The sequence below is a fragment of the Phoca vitulina genome, unplaced genomic scaffold (assembly GCF_004348235.1).
Source record: "Phoca vitulina isolate PV1807 unplaced genomic scaffold, GSC_HSeal_1.0 scaffold22, whole genome shotgun sequence".
NCBI lineage: Eukaryota > Metazoa > Chordata > Mammalia > Carnivora > Phocidae > Phoca > Phoca vitulina.
Window position 1 is genome coordinate 25816590 of NW_022589725.1, and position 22260 is coordinate 25838849.

General features: G+C 36.7%; 1 protein-coding gene across 3 annotated transcripts in view; it reads right to left on the reverse strand.

Annotated features, from left to right (window-relative positions):
- Window positions 1-22260, reverse strand: part of SEL1L2 (SEL1L2 adaptor subunit of ERAD E3 ligase) — a 137491-nt gene that overhangs the window by 39902 nt on the left and 75329 nt on the right. For 2 of the 3 annotated variants that reach the window (XM_032419650.1, XM_032419652.1), the window contains 6 exons: window positions 18860-19022; window positions 3540-3593; window positions 3038-3097; window positions 2866-2947; window positions 1486-1640; window positions 744-800 (listed from right to left, as the gene is read on the reverse strand). In XM_032419650.1, the coding sequence (XP_032275541.1) occupies window positions 744-800; window positions 1486-1640; window positions 2866-2947; window positions 3038-3097; window positions 3540-3593; window positions 18860-19022 (571 nt within the window). The remainder of the gene's footprint in view (window positions 1-743; window positions 801-1485; window positions 1641-2865; window positions 2948-3037; window positions 3098-3539; window positions 3594-18859; window positions 19023-22260) is intronic. The other variant, XM_032419651.1, reaches the window with a different exon arrangement.

A 22260-nucleotide genomic window follows, 5' to 3' on the forward strand; every position in this document is an offset into this window, starting at 1 on the left:
TCCTTTGAGACTGTGAGCACATGGCTCCTATAAAATGGCAAGGGCTGCAAAATCATCTTTAAAAAAGAATCCCAGTTAATTCCTCAGATCTGAGGGGATCTATGGCCTTGAAACCACAATTAGACTCTAGACAAGACCTGATCCCCTGGCTCTGGTAACTTACTGAGATCTTGTGTAGGTCAAGTTTATTTGCTTTTTCCTCCACTATAAATTTGAATTGTTAATTAATCTTCTGACCTCACTGGGATAAGGTAAGGTTAAGCAAAATGATTGAAAGGAGCTTTGCAAATTTATAAAGATGTTTAATAATATTTCTAATTATATTCTAGGCAGTCTGAGGCTGGTCCTCAGACCCCTTAGCAAGAAACTCCCAGGTGGACTCTCCACAGCTGGCTTTTGGGGAATGGGTGTGTCCAAGGCTGGCAGGTGAGGGTATCTACTTCACCTAAGCCCAGTTAGGGAGGGAAGAGGCTAGGTTCAAGGGGAACATGGAAACTCCTTGGCCCCAAATCCTCTTTTAGAAGCCTCTACTCCTTAGTATTTAGAGGTAGGTAGGAAAAGTGCTTCCTCTGGTGAACTTTGTTCTTCCTCAAAAGCTAGAAAGCTGATCTGACCAAGGAAGTAGCAATGGGCTCTCCCCAGCAACTTTTCCATGCCCCCCCTCCCTTTTTGCCTCCCTCACCCCATCCTCCCTCACCACTCTCCTCTCTACCCCACATGACTGAATCTTGAGACTGACTTACGTAGTAATCCTGATCCAGACCTTTCCTCCCAATTAGATGTAATTGTCCAAGAGATACCTAGGAATAACAATTTTTGAAAATTATTTTAGCAATAGCATTAATTTAAATGAAGAAAATAAGCCAATTATACCTCAATTTGAAAAATAAATGTATAAAAATGGTGAAAAAAATGAAGAAAACATTTACTTGGTGTTTTATTATAGTATACTGTTTCAGTTTGATACAGTTGGCATGTCTAAAAAAGAAGCAGAAAAAACATTCCAGGCTATATCTTTTATTGGGTAAGCGACTGATGCTGGGCATCTGGCTTCCTCAGTGGCAGGAAGCTGGCCTGCTGGTATTCAGCAACACCTGGAAACATAAACCTAGCAGCCTTTACTCTTAGCTCTCAAAGGTCACACAAATGCTGTCCCATTCCCATTCTCAAAGATACAACACTTCTGAATGATGGTTAAGAGTTCATTCATACTCAACACAGGATGGTGCTTTTTTCCTACACTTAAAATCTAGGTTTTTTAAAAGTAGAATTTTTAGGAGTAAATGCAAAAGAAAAAATTGCCATTACTATGACAGGTGGCTCTCCCATAGGCTATAGAAACAGGGAACAAGAAAAGAGGAGCGGATGTCTCTTCTTGTTCACATTCAGGATGGAGCATTCATTGTTAACCCTTTTAGGACTCGGACAACCAAACCCCTTGTAATTTGCATGTTCTAAAAATCCAAATTCGTCTGTATACATTACTTGTATCTGAACATCTCCTCTTTCTGCCAAAAATTTGTAGTATTGGTATATGTCCCAATCCAAAATCTCACTGTTAGAACTCAGATTTTCAGGTCTCTCAGTTAGTCTCACTTTTTCCACTGGAATACCCTCACTTTTTTCTAATTTGTCAGCAACTGTGAACAGAAACAAACCAGAGAATAGCTGGAATACACAAGGTTGCAAGAGATAACAGTCAACTTAGAGAAAACAGGCTGATTCTACTTAAATTGTGCAGAGATCTGGTCTATTAACAGAAAAAAAGACATCTACTGTTAGGAAATAGAAATTTACTGATTTTTGTTTATTTGGTTCTGAGAAAAGTGCAAGAAACCTCATTATTTTTTGCAATCCTTACAAAAATTGTATCAACATATATCAGAGCCTACTGAAGAGCTTGGCCAAGCAGCTCAAGGAGAGAAGACAGATGTCAGGAGCAGGCAACTGATCCCTTCTACCACTGACTTTTTCCGAGATTGAAACTACAATATAAGAATAATAATTGCCCCTTAATTACTTCCTATGAATAGTCTGAAAATAAATATAAAGATAAATATGTTTGAGTAAATCTAACAGAGTATGCAGTTTGAAATATATACATATATATACATATATATATAGTAATTCCAATTTCATTAAGCATATGAAATAATCTTGTTATATATAGCATCTTACATTAAAAAGTAGTTATTTTCCTCTTTTCTTTCTCAGATCCTAATAATGCCAAAATGTGTATTTAGATATTATTCTGACTACAGAAATTAACCATATGGACCTTACCTTATTCACTTCTTGGAAGACTTTTATTTAAAAATCTATTATGTAGTCTGGTTCAGTGATGTGTAAGATGAAATGTTACATATGCTTTTGAAAATGATTCTAGAAACATATATTAATCTCATGCTCTATTCTTTGTAGACAAAGGATAGGGTAATGGAATAATGATTAACTTGAATTATTCTCAAGTGCAGTGATAGAGATTGATAGTGTATGTATCTTACATCCTTTTCTTCAGGAATTTTTAACAAACCATCCCATATACTAAGTGTTAGAATTAGAAAAACTGTTTAATATTTATTGATGCTACATTCAAATTCTCAGTTGAAGGAAAGCACAGCACAAGAACATAGGGACATATTCTAACAAAAATAAAAGATAAGCACATCCCTTTAAAGCCTTTGAAAAGTAACTATTAAGAAATCAGAAGACTCTACATTGTATTAAAAGAATTATAACAAATGTTAAAAAACATAGTCATTTAAAAAACATAAACATTCATAAATATACCAACTGGCATTGATTTATTCTTCTAATTGCTCAGCAAGTCTATTTATCTTAAAATAAGTTATGTGGATTACTCACTATAATCTGCCACCTTCTTGTAATGATTTAGGGCAACTTCACAATTCTGTAGAACATTGATTCCTGACAAATATCTGTATCCCTAAAACACAGGCGTATATACTCTTAATATTCTGACAGTGTCGTATTTATAACACACTTTTTAGGCCCAGGAATTATTTAATTTACATACCAAAATCATCTGGGACATCATGCTTCCTCCAGCACTTCCAAAGGTGTAATATATCAGTGCCTAAAGTTAAAAAAAAATCTGTATCTATATCCACCATCTAAATTTGAAGCTCAAACCAATCATTGCTTTTTTATTCCTAATCCAGCAATGAACCTTGAGCTACTCCAAAATAAATTGCAAATTTTGTCCTCTTAATCTGTAAAAATGGCTGACATTTTTGGAGGGTTTAGTGAGCTCTGCAGTCTTTGAAAAGGGCACTGTATAGACATTTCATTTAATTATCACAAAATACCTATGAAGTAGATATTATCTATCTATCATGGCAAACCTGAAATATGGGACATTAAGAAACTTATGGTATTTTAACCTTAAACTTCTGACTATTGAGCTGGTGCTTTTAGCCACCACTCTCAAGTGAGCTCCTTTGCCTAAAGAGGAGACTATTCAATGTCCCTTTTTAAAAAATTCAGTTTTATTCCAGAAAAAAATAGAATGACCTTACCTTGGCTTGATTGTATTCCATTCCTATTCCATAAGAAGACAAAAATCCTAATGCCTAAATCCCAAAAGAAAAGGAAAACTAAATAAATCCATTTATTTCACAATTATTCTTATTTACATTGGTAAAAGATATTTTAAATGTCTGCTCCATAATAATTTGTATTGTTACTTTATTTCTTATCCCATAACAAAATGCCTTTTTACATTTTTGCTAAGTCTGTAAGAATTTGGAAAAGGTAATAGTGGGAGTTTTGTATAATACACGTAAAAATAGGCTAACATTTACTGACCTTTAGTACAAATTATAATAATAAAATATTATAAACCAATGCTTTTTATATGCTTGCTATTCTTGGCAATGGAAAACACTTTTTTCCTTCAACGTTTTTTAATTTAAATTTGAATATTTTTCTTCATATTTTTATTTATTTATTTTTAAAGATTTATTTATTATGACAGAAAGAGAGAGCAAGCACACAAGCAGGGTTATTGGCAGTCAGAGGCAGAGGGAAACGGAGAAGCAGACTCCCCTCTGAACAGGGAACCCAATGTAGGGCTCGATCCCAGGACCCTGGGACCATGACCTCAGCCAAAGGCAGACGCCTAACTGACTGAGCCACCCAGGCGCCCCTTTCTTCATGTTTTTAAGAGAAGATATGATGATCATTGAACACTACATCTAAAACTAATGATGTACTATATGTTGACTAATTGAATTTAAACTAGAAAAAAAGAAAATATGATGGATATAAAAAATTCAAACAGGAAGAACTATATTGAATAAAAGTGAAAGTCTGATCACATAGCAAGATGGTGGAATAGGCAACCCCAGATCTTGTTCCCCTATAGAGACATTGACTTAGCAACAATATACAGTCCAAAAAGTCTTTATGAGAACTCTGGAAACCAGTTAAGAAATCATAGTAACCCATAAAAACTCAAAGCAAAGAAAGAACAATCCACTGAAACAAATAAGAAAAGCCAATTTATTTAACCTGCAATTGCTCCTTCCCCAAGCCAGCACAGCTCAGTGTGATGGGGAGAAAAAGCCCAATTCAGGGCTTTTCTCTTGGGAGGGAAAGAGAAGAGTGGAACTTAGGTCCAATGTTCCAGCTTTTGGGAGGACTGCCCATGAGTCTGATTTCTGCCTTGCCTGACTCAAAGCACTAATGAAGAACCTGTATACTTTGGATTCCTGGGGGGCAGCTGAGAACAAAAGAGAGCTCAGCCACTTGTTGCAGCACTGGAGAATGTGTAGTATATCACAGATAGAAGCCAGCACAACTTGGCACAATCAGCAGAAAGTGCTCAGCTTGTAGCTTCCCCCTTGGAAGGAAAAGAAGAGACTGGAATTAGGGCCCAATATTCTGGCTTTTGGGAAGCTGCTCAAAATACTTGTTTCTATCTCCTCTGACTTGGAGCACTGACAGAACTGGCATGCTTTAGATGCCTGGGGCCACAAGAAGAAAAGGGAACTTAGCAGCTTGTTGCAACACCAGAGAACCTGTAGTATCACCAACACACACTAAAGGGAGCAAAAGACGACAAGCTCCTGAAAAAGACCAACAAATCTCTCTAACTGGGAAATTACAAACACAAGCCCAGAGAAGGCACACACCCCAAAAATGATTTGAAAGCCCCCCAGAATCTCTAACTATGCTGATTGTGAAAGTCTTCCCTGTATATAGCCAATCTGTAAAGATGGAGAGGTGGCTATATTTCCAAATGCATAACCACAACAAAAATTAACAAGGCACATGAAGAAACAGGTAAATATGGCCCAATCAAAGGAACATAATAAATCTAAAAACACCCCAACCCTAAAGAAATGGAGATCTATAAATCACCATACAAAAAATCCAAAATAACTCAAAATGCTACCAAAAAAAGCACATATAAACAACTAAGCAAAATCAGAGAAAGGATGCATGAATAGAATGAGAATATCAACAAAGAGCTAGAGAAAGAAAGAAAGGAAGGAAGAAAGAAAGAAAGAAAAAGAGAAAGCCTCCTTTTAAAAATTCTGGAGCTGAAGAATACAACAACTGAATTGAAAAATTCACTAGAGGGGTTCAAAAGTAGACTTGACTAAGCACAAGAAAGAATTAATGAACCAAAACACAGGTCATTTGAAATTATCAAGTCAGTGGAACAAAAAGAATGAAGAAAAGTGAAAAAAATCCTAAGAGACTTATGGGAAACCATCAAGTGGACCAATATACACATTATAGGAGTCACAGAAGAAGAGCGGGAGAAAGAGGCATAGTGAGCTTATTTTAAGAAATAGTGGCTGAAAATTTCCCAAATCTGAGGAAGGAAATGGGTATCCAAATTCAAGAAGTTCAATAACCTTCAACTAGGATGAACCCAAAGAGGTCCACACCAAGGTCACGATCCCAGCGTGATCGTGAGTCCCGCATGCAGCTCCTTGCTCAGCAGAGAGCCTGCTTCTCCCTCGGCAGCTCCCCCTGCTCCTACTCTCTCTCTCTCTGTCAAATAAATAAATAAAATCTTAAAAAAAAAGAGTGAGAGATGAACATAATTATATGAGAAAAAATGGACTTTAAGTCAGAATATGTCACAAGAAACAAGGTAAGGACATTATATGGTAATAGGCTCAATTCACCACGAAGATATAACCATTATAAATATATATGCAACAGTTGAGCACCCAAACTTATGAAGCAAACATTGACAGAACTGAAAGGAGAAATAGACAGTAACACAATAATAGTAGGAGATTTTATTTTATTTTATTTGAAGATTTTATTTATTTGAAAGAGAGAGAGAGCATACTAGCAAAGGGGAAGGGGCAGAGGGAGAGGGAGAAGCAAACTCCCTGCTGAGCAGGACCCTGGGATCACGACCGGAGCCGAAGGCAGACGCTTAATCAATTGAACCATCCGGGCACCCAATAGTAGGAGATTTTAATGCCCCATTTTCAATAATGGATAGAACAACCTGACAGAAGCTCAATGAAGAAATAGAGGAGTTGAACAACACAATAGACTAAATAGACCTAACAGATATATAGAATACTCCACCCAACAATAATAGAATGCATATTCTTTTTAAGAACACATAGAACATTTTCCAGGATAGACCATATGTCAAGTCACAAAACAAGTATTAATAAATTTAAGAAGATTAAAATCATACCAAGTACCTTTTCTGAACATAATGGAATGAAACTAGAAATCAATAGCAAAAAGAACACTGGAAAATTCACAAAGATGTGGAAATTAAGCATCACACTCTTGAACTACCAATGGGTCACGGGAGAAATCACAAGGAAATTTAGAAAATATCTTGAGGCAAATGAAAATTAAAAGACAACATACCAAAACTTATGAGATGCAGCAAAAGCAGTACTAAGAGGAAGAGGCATAAAGCACTTCCAATAGTGAAATATGTTGGTTGTTTCAAGGAAATGCTTGTTTGAGTTGCAAGCTGAAATAGCCACTTTTTTCATGGAACACCATCTTTAGTTGAAGGAACAATGGATCAGCTATGTTCATTTAGACTGGCAGACATTTTCTTGAAAATGGACAGTAAGCCTCTCACTTCAATAAAAACTATTGAAAGTATTGTCGCCAATGATAAATTCAAGCTTTTAAGCAAAAATTAGAATTTCGGAAAGTTTATATCTGCTACCATGTATACCTTATATCTGTTTGACACCCCAATACTTAGACTTTTCATGATGGTGGTATTAACAAATGTAATTTTGATATTGTATGATGCAATGTGTCAAGTTTGGAAGACTTGGAAAACTTAGTGAACTGATATTTTCTAAATAACCAATGCATGATGTTATAAAATCCTGTCTAGGTAAAAAAAGTTTCCATTCAAAATGCAAGATAGAACAGTGATTTTAATGTAATAGAATATGAAAAGTTGATTATAGGATTTCAGATTCCACACTGCAATTAACCTTTAAGAAGTTATCACTGTTGAGCTTTGATATAGAACCAAAGAAGAGTATCCACAATTATCTGAAAAAGTTGTTAAAATACTCTTACATTTTCTAGGTTTATTTTCTTTTGCTATTTCGTTTTTCTTTTAGCTTTCTATGTTTTTAAGTCTCTTATTTATTAAAACATTTAAAGCTGTATATTTTCCTCTATATGTGGCTTTAGCCACATTCCTTAACTTTTATATGTGGTGTTATCATCGAGTTCTTAATATGTCATTTCAGTTTCTATTTTATCTTTGCTATTTGCTAAAAATTAGGAGATTGTTGAAATTTTATAGTTGGGAATTTTAAGCTACTTTTTGTCAGTAATTTTTAGTTTCACTGTTTCTAGTTAAAGAATGTAGTATCATTTCTATTTTTTAAAGTAAAGTAACTTTCTTCTTTGTGTGATAATTTTTTGAAAATAACTAATTTTTTTGCTTTTTAATTTTGTTTGGGATGATCTTCCATATAAATCTTGTATGTAGATGTGGTCAGGGTATGTGGTTTTTGTTGTTGTTGCTGTTGTTTTGTCTGCCTGGATTCTCTTTCTGAAATCACTTTCCTTCTGTTCTGAATTCATTCTGTTCAACGTGGCTCCTCACCGCTTTCTGAATCTAGAGGGCCACGTGACACAGGCTCAACCAATCAGATTATTCTCTTCCTGGATGCAGTGATTGATTAGGTGTGGTTCTTGTGAGCTAACCCAACACTTCTGCGGATATCACTGGGAAAGAAACTGGGTTCCTTTACAGAGACTTCCAGATTTAAGGGCTAAAGATATCTAGGTTCGTTGGTGACTGTTTTTTGACTCCAAGGGGTCAAGTCACTCAAAACCATCACAGAAAAAAGCGAAACAAAGAGAAAGTATGTCTTGATGTCTTCATTCTGGCTTCTGGATCCAGAGTATCTAGAGGCAGCTACAACTTCACAGTTAAATGAGCCAAAAAATCGCACTTTTGCTTAAGCCAGGTGGGTTGTATTTTCTGTGCTTGAAATTCAGAGAATCCTAATCAATTCAAATGGACATCTCTGTTGCTGGGAGGGAACTTCATTAAGTTAGTAGATACACAGTAAACCAAAATTAATCTCTGTATAGAAGTTGCTGCCTTATACTTAGTTGTTTAAACTGTATGGTAGTTTGGTGCTTAACAAATCACTCCTTCTTGTACCACTTTCTGCCTTGTAGACATTTGAGGGCAGCCATTTGATACCTGGTGTTCTCTCCTACAAAGATTCCCTATTTTGCCTTCCTCAGGTGATATATTTTAGGTAATATTCATCATCTTCTGTGTTCTCTGAATCTGATTTACATCATGGATGCCATATTTGTCATAGCCCTGTTGAAACAAAGTAGTTACAAGTTTCTAAAAAAAAAAAAAAAGAAAGAAAGAAAAGAGGAGATACCCCAAAGTCAGTGAAACTGCATCACATTTTATTACTGAATTATGTGCAAAAGGAATGGCTGTCATAAGCCAAATTATCCCACTAAACACAGGAGGAATTGCCAAATCCTCAAGAATAGATGAAAAACTAATGAATAATGAGAAGCTATTACGATTAAGGTGTTCAACATCAAACATTGCCAGGAACTTCTCGCTAACTTTGAACTGAACTTCCAGCTATGTGTGATTCGATCGAAGAAAAAAATAAAAGCATAAATTTAGTCAAATTGGAAAGTGTCAGCATTAATCGTAGAATGAGTCAGTAGTTTGGAAAAAATCCTGGAGGTAATCGAGGAACACTCCCTGAGGAAATGTTGCACTACTGATTTTCTTAATGGTATGGAGAATGATATGCTGGAAGACAGTCATCAAGGAAGTGTTCTAAGTTGAAAACTAATTCAGTTAGACTCTGAATGAGAAGAATTTTGGAACACCTAAATTTATTTAACTTATATTTACTTTTGTATGTAATTAAAGAATGACATGATAGAAATCTATGTCTAAAATGTCTAAAACAGCACTTTTAATAAGAATAAAACAAAAAATCTAATAAAACATTATTTTAAACTTTAATTCACATCATTTATATAATTATATAACTTATATTTTAAAAATATATAACTTACTGTCGATGGTGTCTTATAATGGATAAAATATGGGATTATCATCTCTACCACATTTTTCAGATTTCTTAGTCTAGCAACCCTATAAAATAGAGCTTGCTTAATACAGATAGTTCTTAGTGAACTCATGCTGCTTGACAAATGGTACTGCTTCATTTTATGGGATTTTTAAAAACAAACATTTTGAAAGTATGATGAGGAATCTTACCATTAAATTCACCAGCACTATGCGTGATTTGCAGAATTTTATATCCTCCAAGCCCTGTGGCTCCTTTCCTGCCCTCTTTAGTTACTCAAAATTACTGACAAGTTGGCAGTGACATATTTATAAGTTCTCTCAGTACCCAGTGATGGAACTGGATTGGGCCAAGAAATTTGAACCCATTCCAAATAGATGCTTGCTGCACTCTGCCTCAGGTGCTTCTGAGAAGTGCATTCTATCCTTTTAATTCTGAATATAAGTATCCTTGTTCCAGTTACTATGGCTGTGTAACAAATTACCCCAAAACCTGGTGGCATAAAAGAACCATTTATTATGCTAAGTGTTCTGTGGGTCAAGAATGTGGTCAAAGTAGAGTGGGCATGTTTTGTCTCTGATCCACAGTATGGGGGCCTTAGTTGGAAGACTCAAAGGTTGGGGGATAGAATCATCTGAAGGATTGTTCATATGCATGTTCGGCAGTTGGTGCTAGATATTGGTTGAGACCTCAGCCGAGGCTGATGGCCAGAACACCTACATGTGGCCTCTCTGGTTATATAGGCTTCCTCACGGCATGGTGGCTGAGTTCTAAGAGTAAGCATCCTGAAAGAGCTAGGCAGAGCTGTATCCTTTTTATGACTTTCCCTTGGAAGTGTAGCATTACTTTCACCAAACTTTATTGTTTGAAGTAGTCAAGAATCTCCCTTAGGTAGTGGAGGGGAAATAGACTCCACTTTTTAATTATGTTGGTTAGGGTGCTAAAATAGCATATGGGACTAGAAATAGTGCTGTGGACATTTTTAAAAAATATTTATTTATGTATGTATGTATGTATGTATGTATGTATTTATTTATTTATTTATTTTGGGGGTAAGGGGCAGAGGGAGGGGGAGAGAGAATCCCAAGCCCGTGTGGGGCTCTATCCCAGGACCCTGAGATCACAACCTGAGCTGAAACCAAGAGTCAGACACTTAACAGACTAGGCCACCCAGGCGCCTCTCCTGTGGTCATTTTTAAGAAAAAAATTGCCACAATGCTTGACAAAAGAAGAGTTTGGAGCTATCCCATTTCCTCTTAGTTATTAATCATTATGAATTAATGAATTTAAGTATATTTGAGGTATTTCAGTCCATTGTGGTAATTTTTCATTTTAGTGCTCAATTTTTCCATCTTCAGTCAATAGGAGCCTATTTTGAGTTAGCTCAGTATTTTGGTCATGACCATAGTATTTTCTGACAGCTTTCTTGCTATCATATTGTATGATATGATACTTTGTATCATATCGATATGACACCTTGTATGATAAAATGTTTCAAGAGCATCTTGTACCTTTCTTGTCCCACACCCAGAATTTGACATTTTCCAAGGATGCTGGTTTCTTTTTAGTTGGAGAGGACTTCTGTTTTTTGTTTTAACACAATTCCTTCTTGGGGCATGATTTAATAAATAAATTTAAATTTTAATATATTTAAAAATACATGCATATTAAAGATTAAAATTTTAATACTTCTGATGGTTTAAAATATAAACATTAATGCCCTGCTCCGTTCCAGGCCACTCTTTATTCTCTTGATAAACAACCACTTTTAATTATCTTAGCTGTTTTCTTCTGATAACTTACCACCATTATGATTCTTGATAAATTGTTACTATTTGCTGTTAAGTTTTATATTTCACACATTATCTGTAAATTTGCTATATTATAGATGATGATTTAGGTCATTTACATTACTTTTTCACTTTTTCTCCTTGCACCTCTTCTCGACAGAATCACAACACTAAATTTTTTGTCAGAACATAATTGTAAAAGTCTGTTTTGGTGTTCCTAATATTTTCAAAGTTCTACTCATAATTCCTGTTACCATTTTTTATTTATTTATTTATTTATTTATTTATTTTAAAGATTTTATTTATTTATTTGAGAGAGAGAGTGAGAGAGAGAGCACAAGAAGGGGGAGCGGGAGAGGGAGAAGCAGACTCCCTGCTGAGCAGGTAGCCCGATGCGGGACTCGATCCCGGGACTCCAGGATCATGACCTGAGCCGAAGGCAGTCGCTTAACCAACTGAGCCACCCAGGCGCCCTCCTGTTACCATTTTTAGAAGTTCATTACACACTCTTATGTATATTACTGATAATATATTTTTCCATGTTTTATATTAATGACAATCTGGTCTTAGCCATTCAGCTTAAGAGTTGATGAAATATTTGAAGAGCACAGGGTCATAGGCAGAATCTTGTGGCAGATTGCCAGAGACTTGCTTTCACCTTGGCATCAACCCATTAGTCTACTCTTTATTTACTATCATCAAAGCCCACATTTCTATTTTTTCATCTAGTTCATGAGAACATCTTGCAAGGCTTTGTTAAATGTCTCCCTAAAATAAAGATACAAAAAGTCTGATAATTCAATCAAAACAAAATGAATAATTTCTTAAACTTTTAAGTATAATTTCATAAGTATAATGACAAAGAACTATATCATTTTTAAAATTAGGGAACTGACTGCAGAGTTCAGTTCCCAAAAACATAACTCTAACATGTGGTTTATAAGTATAATTTGTGTAATCTATTTAATCCATAAATTGAAAAAAAAATCTTCTATGTTTCGACCAATTCCTCTTTAGTCTCAACGGTTCCCTTTTATGGAAAGTTGACCATAAAGGGCTATTACAGGGTTATTATAAAAAAGGTTATTACAAATGGAAGGCATCTGGAATCCTGGTACTCCTCTAACCCTTGTAGTTTATATTTAAAATGGCTAAATTGGCTCCTTTTAAGGATCTCTTTAGTCAATATTAGATTTTTATTTTTCTTGCAACTCTTAGCAATTTTTGATTCTGCTCAACTTAGAAACTGGTTTATTTATGTAGAAAGTTTGACAGCAAACAAATATACTGACCTTTATATAAGAAAATGAATATACTGTTCTATTCAGTTGAGCTTGTATTTTAAGATACTTTCACCAAAAGTGTATGATTTTGTGCACAGCTTATCACACTTTTTGGCCTGATTCTGCCAAAGAAATTTGTGAGTTGTGGATTGTGTGGGAGTTAAATTTCCATCCTGTGACTGGGGAGGGGAGCCTTTCTCTGTATAAAGCTCATTCTAGAAAGTAAGGACTGAAACCATGACTTTAGCAGCTTTAAAACCAGCCCCAAAGGCATGTTCCCTCTCTCTCTCATTGAAAAATAACAATGGGTGATTCTGAATTAATTCTTTGGAGGGCTCAACTTCCTTCCTTTTTCCCTCCCTCCCTCCCTCCCTCCTTCCTTGCTTCCTTCCTTCTAGCACTAAAGGAAGACAAAAGACGTTATGAGCTTTCATGTAGTGAATATGCTGATTATAGTCAGTGTTGTCCTGTTCCTTTACACTTGCACATTGTCACCTTACAACTTTACAATAAGCAGTTTCAGGCATTTGATCTTTCTTCGGAGAAACAGCTAGATGAAATGAGATGGATTACAGAATGATTCAAGATAATCCAGAAAAAAAATACTTAAGTCAAAAGAGAAGCTGTGTAATATTGATGACATCAGTGACACTTCCAGTGGTTTTTAAAGGTCAAGCTCTGCAAATTAGATCTGTTTATAAGACTTGATTCTGAACTCAACAATTGTGCTGTGGTTTGTAAGAAACTGTTATAATAGCTGGGATTTGAACGGAAAGATTTTAGCTTAGAGGATATTTTTTTGTATTTCAAAGCAAATTACTCAGGTTCCATAATAACAATTTAAAAGTTAAATATTCCTTTTACTTTTTATATAGGAAATTATTGTTAAAAGAGAAAAGATTAAGCATTTTTCCTTTAATTACTGCACAAGGCTTGAAAGCATCTGAGATCATTACTTATAGCTCAAATTGCATACCAAACAAAAGTGTGAATCAACCTTAATGAACAACTCAGATCCTATCTGTACCCTTAATAAAAAATAGCATTAACATCAAGATGAAATGCTCTACACAGGTAATCCTAAAATTATCAAAGTGATTATTAGGTTAATACTAAAAATGATTTTTTTTAGTGCTAATAACTACAGTCCTTCTACAAAACACCTCTAAAATTCACATCTAAAATAAATGAAAAATATGAGTAATCTTTGCCATTGAGATAGAATTATTCTAGAATTACAAAGCATGGAAAAACATGCAGTCACTCATATCCTCCTTAACATATCAATTAAAGTCATTTTTACATAATAGAATGGGTTTTCTTATAATTCACAGGAAACTTTTTGAACTGTATAATAAGGAAGCACATGTGTCTGAGTTAAATGATTTTTCTGATATCAAAGTAATACATATCCATGAATAGAAAATTTAGAGAAAAAACCCAGTGAAGTATTTTTAAAAAGAAAATAGTTACAAATAATACCACCACTTAGAGATTATCGCGATTAAATTAAGGTTTTTTTTTTTTTTTTAATAATTTATTTCTTTATGAGAGAGAGAGAGAGAGTGAGAGAGCACAAGCAGGGGGAGAGGGAGATGCAGGCTCCCCACTCAGCATGGAGCCCGACACAGGGCTCATCCCTGGACCCCAGGATCATGACCTGAGCTGAAGGCAGACGCTTAACCGACTCAGCCACCCAGGTGCCCTGGAAGGTATAGTTTCTTTGAAAATCAACACAATGGACTCTGTTCATAACCTTAAATGCTTTTGTTGCCCTTATCAGAATTCCTTTGATTTGGAATTTTGTGGGATGAACCATTCAAGGTACATGAAAGAAATAATTATGCCTCTTTCCCTCTATCCATCTGCCCTTTATACATGGCCTGAAATTGCATTTTCCCCTGACCCCTCAAAGCCATTTTATAATATGGGTTCATCTCTTTTTCGTTTTTCTTTGTTAACTCAGATCTTTACTAGACTTCTGGCACTCCAGGCTCTCCATTTATTACATTTCAGTATTTCTGTTCTTCCTTTTCCCCCCAGAGATAGGTGTCTTCATTCTCTTCATTCTCTTTCTATCTCTATCCCTCTCATTCTTTTTCATTGCCATTCTTAGTATACATATCCAGCTTCTTTAGCCACAATGGAGCTGTCCTTAACAATTCCGAGCAGTATTTCTTAAGAGTGCAGGCAGGATTCCTGTAACAGGGTGGCAAAAACAGCCTGAGAAGAAAGATGGTCACCCAGCCTGTTAGCCTATTAGTTCTCTGTTAGAGAGCTGTGATCAATACGGCATGTGGCCATCCTAGTCACAGTCATTGAACTAAGCATTGTTTGTAGCATAGAATCTCTTTGACTAGTTGTTCTTGTACAAGGAGACAAATCAACTATAAGCAGACTTCCTATTGGAAACAGACTTTTCTATAGGGATAACAGGGGTGACAGCAAAATTTCAGAATATAAACCAGCAATCCAGCTGTATGTAGTACCAGACCAGGGTCATGTAGGCTCCCTGCTCATCCAGATTAACACTTTGGTCACTAGATCATGGGGAGGTCAGGAGGAGAGGGGAAGTCTGAGTAAGGAATAAGGGTGTCCAGGATGTCAGGGAGAACATAGGAAGTGCTTGGGACAGAGACTTTTTGCCACCTAGTATTGTAGCATTTCAATAACAGTGTGGTTGAATTTTGCATATCAGGTCAATGTCAGCCTTCCAGGTGATAAGTTTGTCCTCACTCATATTTTATCTTCTTATCCTCCTAAGACCAAACACACACATATATCAGACAGATATCCCCATTTTACAATGAGGAAATTGAGACTCAGATAGGGCAGGCCACGAGAACCAGTGGTGAAGCTGAGATGTAAAGCCAGGACTGACTGACTCCAAAGACAAAGCCATTAGGACTAAAATCGTTACACAACATTATTCATTGATGTTCTTTAATATCTCTAAGGGATTGTGCAGATATTATTCAGGTCTTGCAGCAACTGTATAAAGTAGTGTGACCTTATCATCAGTTCCCTTTGCAGGTTTGGGAAACCTCAGGTTTAGAGAAGTGACACTGAAAGAATGAAGAAGATCGGAAGCTCATTAGGTTGTAGAATCTGGATTCACATACTGTCCAGCTTTCTGATTATAGAACCCCTGTCTGCTACCACGACATGCTACCCTAAAGTCCGTAATTGTACATTTTCAAGAACACTGTCCCAACAATACCTGCTTATTTCTGCAAAGATGGCTGTGATAATACACGGCCAGTGGTCACGCATTTAGGGTTTTTCTTCCTGGCACTGGATTAGCACTCAGCCAATTACCTTCTCCTACCTGTTTCTCCTTAAAATAAATGACAAGCATTTGATGGTCAATTAACTGGGATTAGAGGGCGGTCTGTGGCCATGCCATGGAACCACATTAATCTGAGTATGGGGAGTGATACTCTGACTTAGGCCCTGAAATCCATGTGTTTTATGTACCATTTATGTTAATTTAGAACTTCTTTTCTGGGAATAGTGTTTTGACCTTGTATCAAATACTTTATTTAAATGCAGACAAATCTTTTATGTTGCCTGTATCCAATATTCTAGACTAGGTACAAATGTCACTTTTTCCCAGAAGCCTTCCTCACCTGCTCCAGGCAGAACCAGTTAGACTCTTTTCTGTGCCTAACACAATTTATAACTGTAGTCTACCTAAATTGTGCCACAATTATGTGTTTATATTTCAGATTGACCCGTAAGGACTATGATCTATTAATCTTTTTCTACCCATCAGCTCAGATTATGTTTGGCACATCGTGTCAACAAAACAACTGTTGACTTAATTAACTAATTAATACTCCCACTAACAAATAAAGTATATGTTCACTAGTTTGGAAAGGAATTCGGAGATATCATTTATAGTGCTGGATATGATGGTAATATTTAGTCTGTTTTGGAACTCTATATTTGGACAATGAAAGTTTAAAAATTCTCATATGTTATATAACATTTATAAATCTGTTTTACTCCTTTGTAAATATAATATTTTGTATTTAATTGCAAAAAATTCCCTGGGGTAAAAATAGTATTCAACAACTTAATTAAAATTATACAGATATTTAAGATGGTGATATTGACGGGTGCTTGTGTGGCTCAGTCAGTTGAGCATCTGACTCTTGATTTTGGCTCAGGTCATGAACTCAGGGTCATGAGATCAAGCCCTGTGTCGGGCTCCTGCTTGGTGGGGAGTCCACTTGAGATTCTTTCCCTCTCCCTCCCTTGCTGCCCCTCCCCTCCTCTCTCAAATAATAAATAAGTCTTAAAAAAAAAAATAAAATGGTGATGTTGATCTGTACATATTTACATGGCAAAATGTTTGTGATATATTATTGAGTAAAGAGATTAGGAAATAGCAATTAAAGTATGATCTTATTTTTGTAAAAAAAATTCTACATAGTTATGGGAAAAAATCTAGAATAATAATATTTATATCCTTTCTTTATAATGAATGACTACAAAGCTCCAGGCATGGAATTAAGTGCCTTTACACATTATTTTAATCCCCACAATAATTCCATTTAATCATTCATCATTAATTGATTCAGCATTCAGTGCATATTTCTTGTCCCAGGCACTGTGCTAAATATTAGATACAACTGTGAACAAGATGGACACAGTATCCAGTGTTTTATATATGATAAAACCTAACCCTACAGATGAAAATTAGAGAGGTTGTCCCACCCATCAGAGGTCCTCCGGGCCAGCTTCTGTTTCAACTAAGTAAACAAAGAGACTCACAAGGCTCCCTAGGCTCCAGGTGCCATCAGTCTATTCAGGTGGATACAGCACAGGAACTACAGTTTCCCAGGGCAGAGTTAGGTCTTCCTTCTGTGTGAGTTCTTGCTGCAGTTCTTGTGCAGTTCATACAGTCCTCCAGTGGCCATTGTCTTTGGTCCCTCAGATGATGCCTCAAGGAGGTGAGATCCACACTAGGTGGGTGCAGGAGCCCCAACCCCCCAAGTAACGGTTCCACACGTATAGTGTTCAGGGTTCTCATAAGAATCACTACCACCATCAGGTATTTTGTTCATTACAGTTTGCTCCAATATGAAGGAAGTTTTCAATCACGAGTCGTTTCAATCATAAGCAATGCTACCTAGAAACACACTTAATGTTTTACTCCTATTAGATTATGAGGGAAACAGAACTAGAGAGTGTACCAAAGGATTCTCATATGGAAGGGGATAGGATTTTGTTAAGGAGGTATCCAACAAGCAAGTGGCAGAATGGATTTGAACTTAAGTCTTTCTGACTCCAAAGTCTAGCTTCTACGCTTTCCTCCCAGAGATACCAAAAATGATCTCTGGGAGGAGAGGTTTCAGACAACTTTTACTTTCTTCTTCATACTTTCTGAATTCTCAGACATTTTTTTGTAATGAGCATGAACTTCTTTTGTAATCAGAAATAAATGTTTTTATTAAAAAGACTAACAACATGAAAACATGCTTTTGCTATAGCATTAAGTGAAAGTAGCCAGAAACAAATGATATATGCACTTGCATTGTGATTAGGATGATGTAAAAAGAGAGATGCATGAGGAAGAAGCTAAGCAAAAATATAAAGCAGTCCTAACAATAGTTGAGTCAGAATGGTTGGCTTGTGAAGGGCTTTATTTATTTACTTATTTACTTATTTATCTATCTATTTATTTTTCTGTTTTCCAGATTTTCTATGAAATGCTTATGTTATTCTTGGAATAAAATGAAATGCATTTAGTAAAATAGAAAAGGAAATATATTTAGTTTATAAAATGTTTGAAATGTTTGAAATGTAAAAACCAAGCAAACATTATGCAAGGTCATAGACTGACTTCTGTGTTTTGTTTTTTGTATAGGTGAATATATTTAAGTAAAATTTAATTATTTTAGGGGTTCAGACTTCTTAAATTATTTCTAAACACACCCATGGACATAAGATGGGAAGCTGAATTAGAGAGCAGTTCTGTTCCATTCCTGATAGTCACCCATATAACTTGAAGAATTTGCCCAGTGCTCTTGCTTGTGTCCCCTCCCTGACACCACTATTTCAGAGTGTTACTGTAACTTCCCTAGGTCTGGGTTCACGTGGCAGAGTGGGAATACTATCGCTAAGCTCCTTTCACATGTTATTTGTCTATAGTTATTTTAGGATATAACTATGTAAGGCTTACTTTTCTTTCAAAACTCACATTTTGGGCTTTATATGATCCTTCTTTAGCCAGGGACTCATATAACTGGATAGCTGCTGTTATGTTTTGCATGCCAAAATTTCCAAATAGCAAAGCATCAGCCATTTTCTCCATAGCTTTCAAGTTTCCCATGTCAGCTGCTTTGGCAAAGAACACGTAGGCTCTGTTTCAAAAATATGAAGGTAGAGGTTTGATTATCAAAAATGTTTTTCTGCTCCCTCCTTCACACTACTTCTAACAAGTAGGAGCAAGTTGTCATTGCTACTAATGACAGTTCAGCTGAAGTCCATCACATCTATAGATCAGTAGGGTTTTTTTCAGCCCTGCATTATCTAAGATTATAATTTCAGATATATCTGACAAATAGTGAAGCTGCTGAAAAGGAGAAATATATAGGATACATCATGCTTCAAGCTTATTCACCAAGTGAAAAATTGAGTCACTTGTCCTAAAATAGTGAACTCTCCCATGGCCACCCACATTATATGAGTATTTGTTTTACAAAATGAACTCTGAAATATATAACAATATAATCAAAAATAATCAAAACTGGAATGTCACATCTAGAAAGCTACTATCATGAAAACAACGGTCCCTTTGTATTCTGAAATAATTGTCTAAAACAGAACATATTCCTCAGCATGCAAAGTCAGACTGTGTCGAAAACCAATAACCAAATAAAACCCAAACCCTTAGGGCTCTAAAGTCTTGACTGCCTGGTTCAAAATCTGAGACTTTTTGAGAGCTTCAGGCAAGTTATTTAACTTCTTTGTGCCTCTTTCATCTATGGAGTGGGGATAACAATAGCACTTACTTCATAGGGTTGCTGGGAAGATTCAATGAGATAATCCATGTGAAGTGCTTGGCATAGTACCTGGTACATAGCAAGCACTCAATAAATTTAGCTATTATTATTATTATTAGGACTACTGCATAAATTCTAAAGTTTTATAGCATGGTAATTGTTCTCCTGTAATTAGTGGGTAAACGGTGTGAAAATTTAGTGATTATAAATATAGATGCCATAGGATTGCCTTACACTGCATTTTCTGAGTCCCGCTCAGAAATCACCTGGACCTGATCTGTATAACAAGTAGTGATGGAGAGTCTTGCAAGGTCAAAACCTGTGTCAGACAGAGAGTACTTTTGGGATTTATTTTTACTTTTTATTACTTCCTTTTTGGTAGCATAACAGAAAGCATTAACCTCTACTGGTGACCTTGACTCAAATACAGGAACAAATACACAAATCTACCATTGCTACTCAGAAGGATCAGGAGACTCAGCTTTATGTACCACCTATCTATGCTGATGCTAAAATAATTTGCTCTTGGTGGCTGGAGCAGAATAGAATGGGCTCGGACTGAATGTTACCACGTAGGCTTTAGGGTCCTGGATGGCAACACAGGGAATAGACTCCAGCGGGACAAAAGAAGCCAGGTGGTCAAGCAAGAAATTAACCATGGTCAGAGCAAGCTAATATTCTAGGGACCAGAAGGCAAATAAGACAGAAGGTCTAAAGGTCAATGAATGCAAATGTCTGGCATTCAGAGATAGGCTTGACAACCGGACACAGACTCCCTGAAGTCATTCTGCCACATGATTTGCTGCTGCAACCACATAGCCTGCTGGGATTAGAAGGGCACCCACATGGACCAGGGCAGAGAAATCCAAGATGGGCTGCAGGAGCCAGCAGTATATCCATTCACTGATCCCAGGGGGCAACAAAAGGTCACAAAACCAATCCGTCTAGGTGTTTTTAATTCTAAGGGAGGGGTGGATACCTCGGTCCCCTGTCAAGAAAGTCCAAGGTGATATAAGGAATATTAGAAGCAGGACCCAGGGCTGAAGGAAGTTGTTGGTAAATTAGGTAGGATTAAGATCTGTGTTATAACCCCCAAGAGGGAAAAAGTAGGAGAAACTGGGCAACATTAGCAGATCCCCAAAAGAAAGTTCAGTTAGATATCTGGATAACTTCTAAAGGACCTGGTACTGGATGCTAAGGTGGGTGCTGGGGAAGGAGGAGACTATTGGCATCTCTAGGACTCATCAGAAACTTGGTGTAGGGCAGCAGCTTATCTCCAAATCTTCTTTGCTGATGGGGAGTAATTCTTAATGACAGCTAACCCTGGTTGTCTCTGAGGCTTCTTGACTCCTGTAGACAAGTCTGTGTCTCCCTGACACATGCTTGCTTAACATCTGTACTTCTAACAGCACTGAATTGTTAAACAATTTATAGCTGAATGAGTGAATGAATGAATGGATGGATGAATGCATGAATTGGGTCAAGATGTCGATGTGGATGAGCCAAAAGGACTAGTAGCACCTCTGTCTTGTACAAGAAGTGGTGGAGCAAGGAGGACAGAGGATTGAGATGGGATTCTCTCCCATTGAATGGGAGAGAAATGATTCCTCTGTGGTCAGTAGGGTGTTCATTTTTCTTTCCCCTGACCAGAATCTTTGAGATGGCTAGACTGGATGTAACTGGCTTAAAAGAAGAGCAGACCATCCTGATATTTGGAGGAATTTCATTCAGCTTTCCCACAAATTCCTGAAATCTCTTGTTATGAGCAGATTTGGTTTCAGTTCTCTATTAACTCGGAAGGGTCAGGGGACTCAGCTTTATGCACCCTCTCATGTACCTATGCTGCTGCAAAAATAAGCTGCTCTTGGGGCACCTGGCTGACTCAGTTGGTGGAGCATGTGACTCTTGATCTCGGGGTTGTGAGTTCAAGCCCCATGTTGGGTGTAGAGATTACTTAAAAATAAAATCTTTAAAAAAAAAAAAGCTGCTTTTCTGGCACTCTTGGGAAAGGATAGGCTGGGCAAGAATAGCCTGAGATTGAATGACACCTAGGTGTCATGAAGGCTCCTTCACTGCTGGATAATCTGCTTTCAGGGCTGGGTTTTCTCCCCATTCTTTAAGCCAAAGAGGAAAGTATCCATCCAGGTTAAGTGGATAGTTACTTGGGAGCTTCCAAGAGTGATTTTGTCCCATTGGACTGAATCTAGGGTTTCCTTGAATTTAACAGGGCATACCCAGTGAGCCCCTCATCTTGTGTTCACCTGCTATTGACAGAGATAATCTGAAACCTCAGGGACCAGCCCCTTTCCAGAATTCCATTGTTCTTTCATCTAGCTGGGCTGGGTTGAGAATTCTCTATTCTTACTCATCCACTCAGTGAGCTTCTGAGTGAGCAGACTTCCCTATCAGGCTGGATTATATTTTGGGGGTCTGATTTAACCCCAACCGCATCATGACAGCCCCCAGAGATGCTCAGCATGAGACCCAGGTTTTGCAGGGGATGGTTTCCTCTGCTCTTATAAGGAGCTTCTAATTTAACTTCCCCTAGAGAGATGACCAACTCCTTTACCTCCTTCTTCTTGTCACTTTGGAAGAA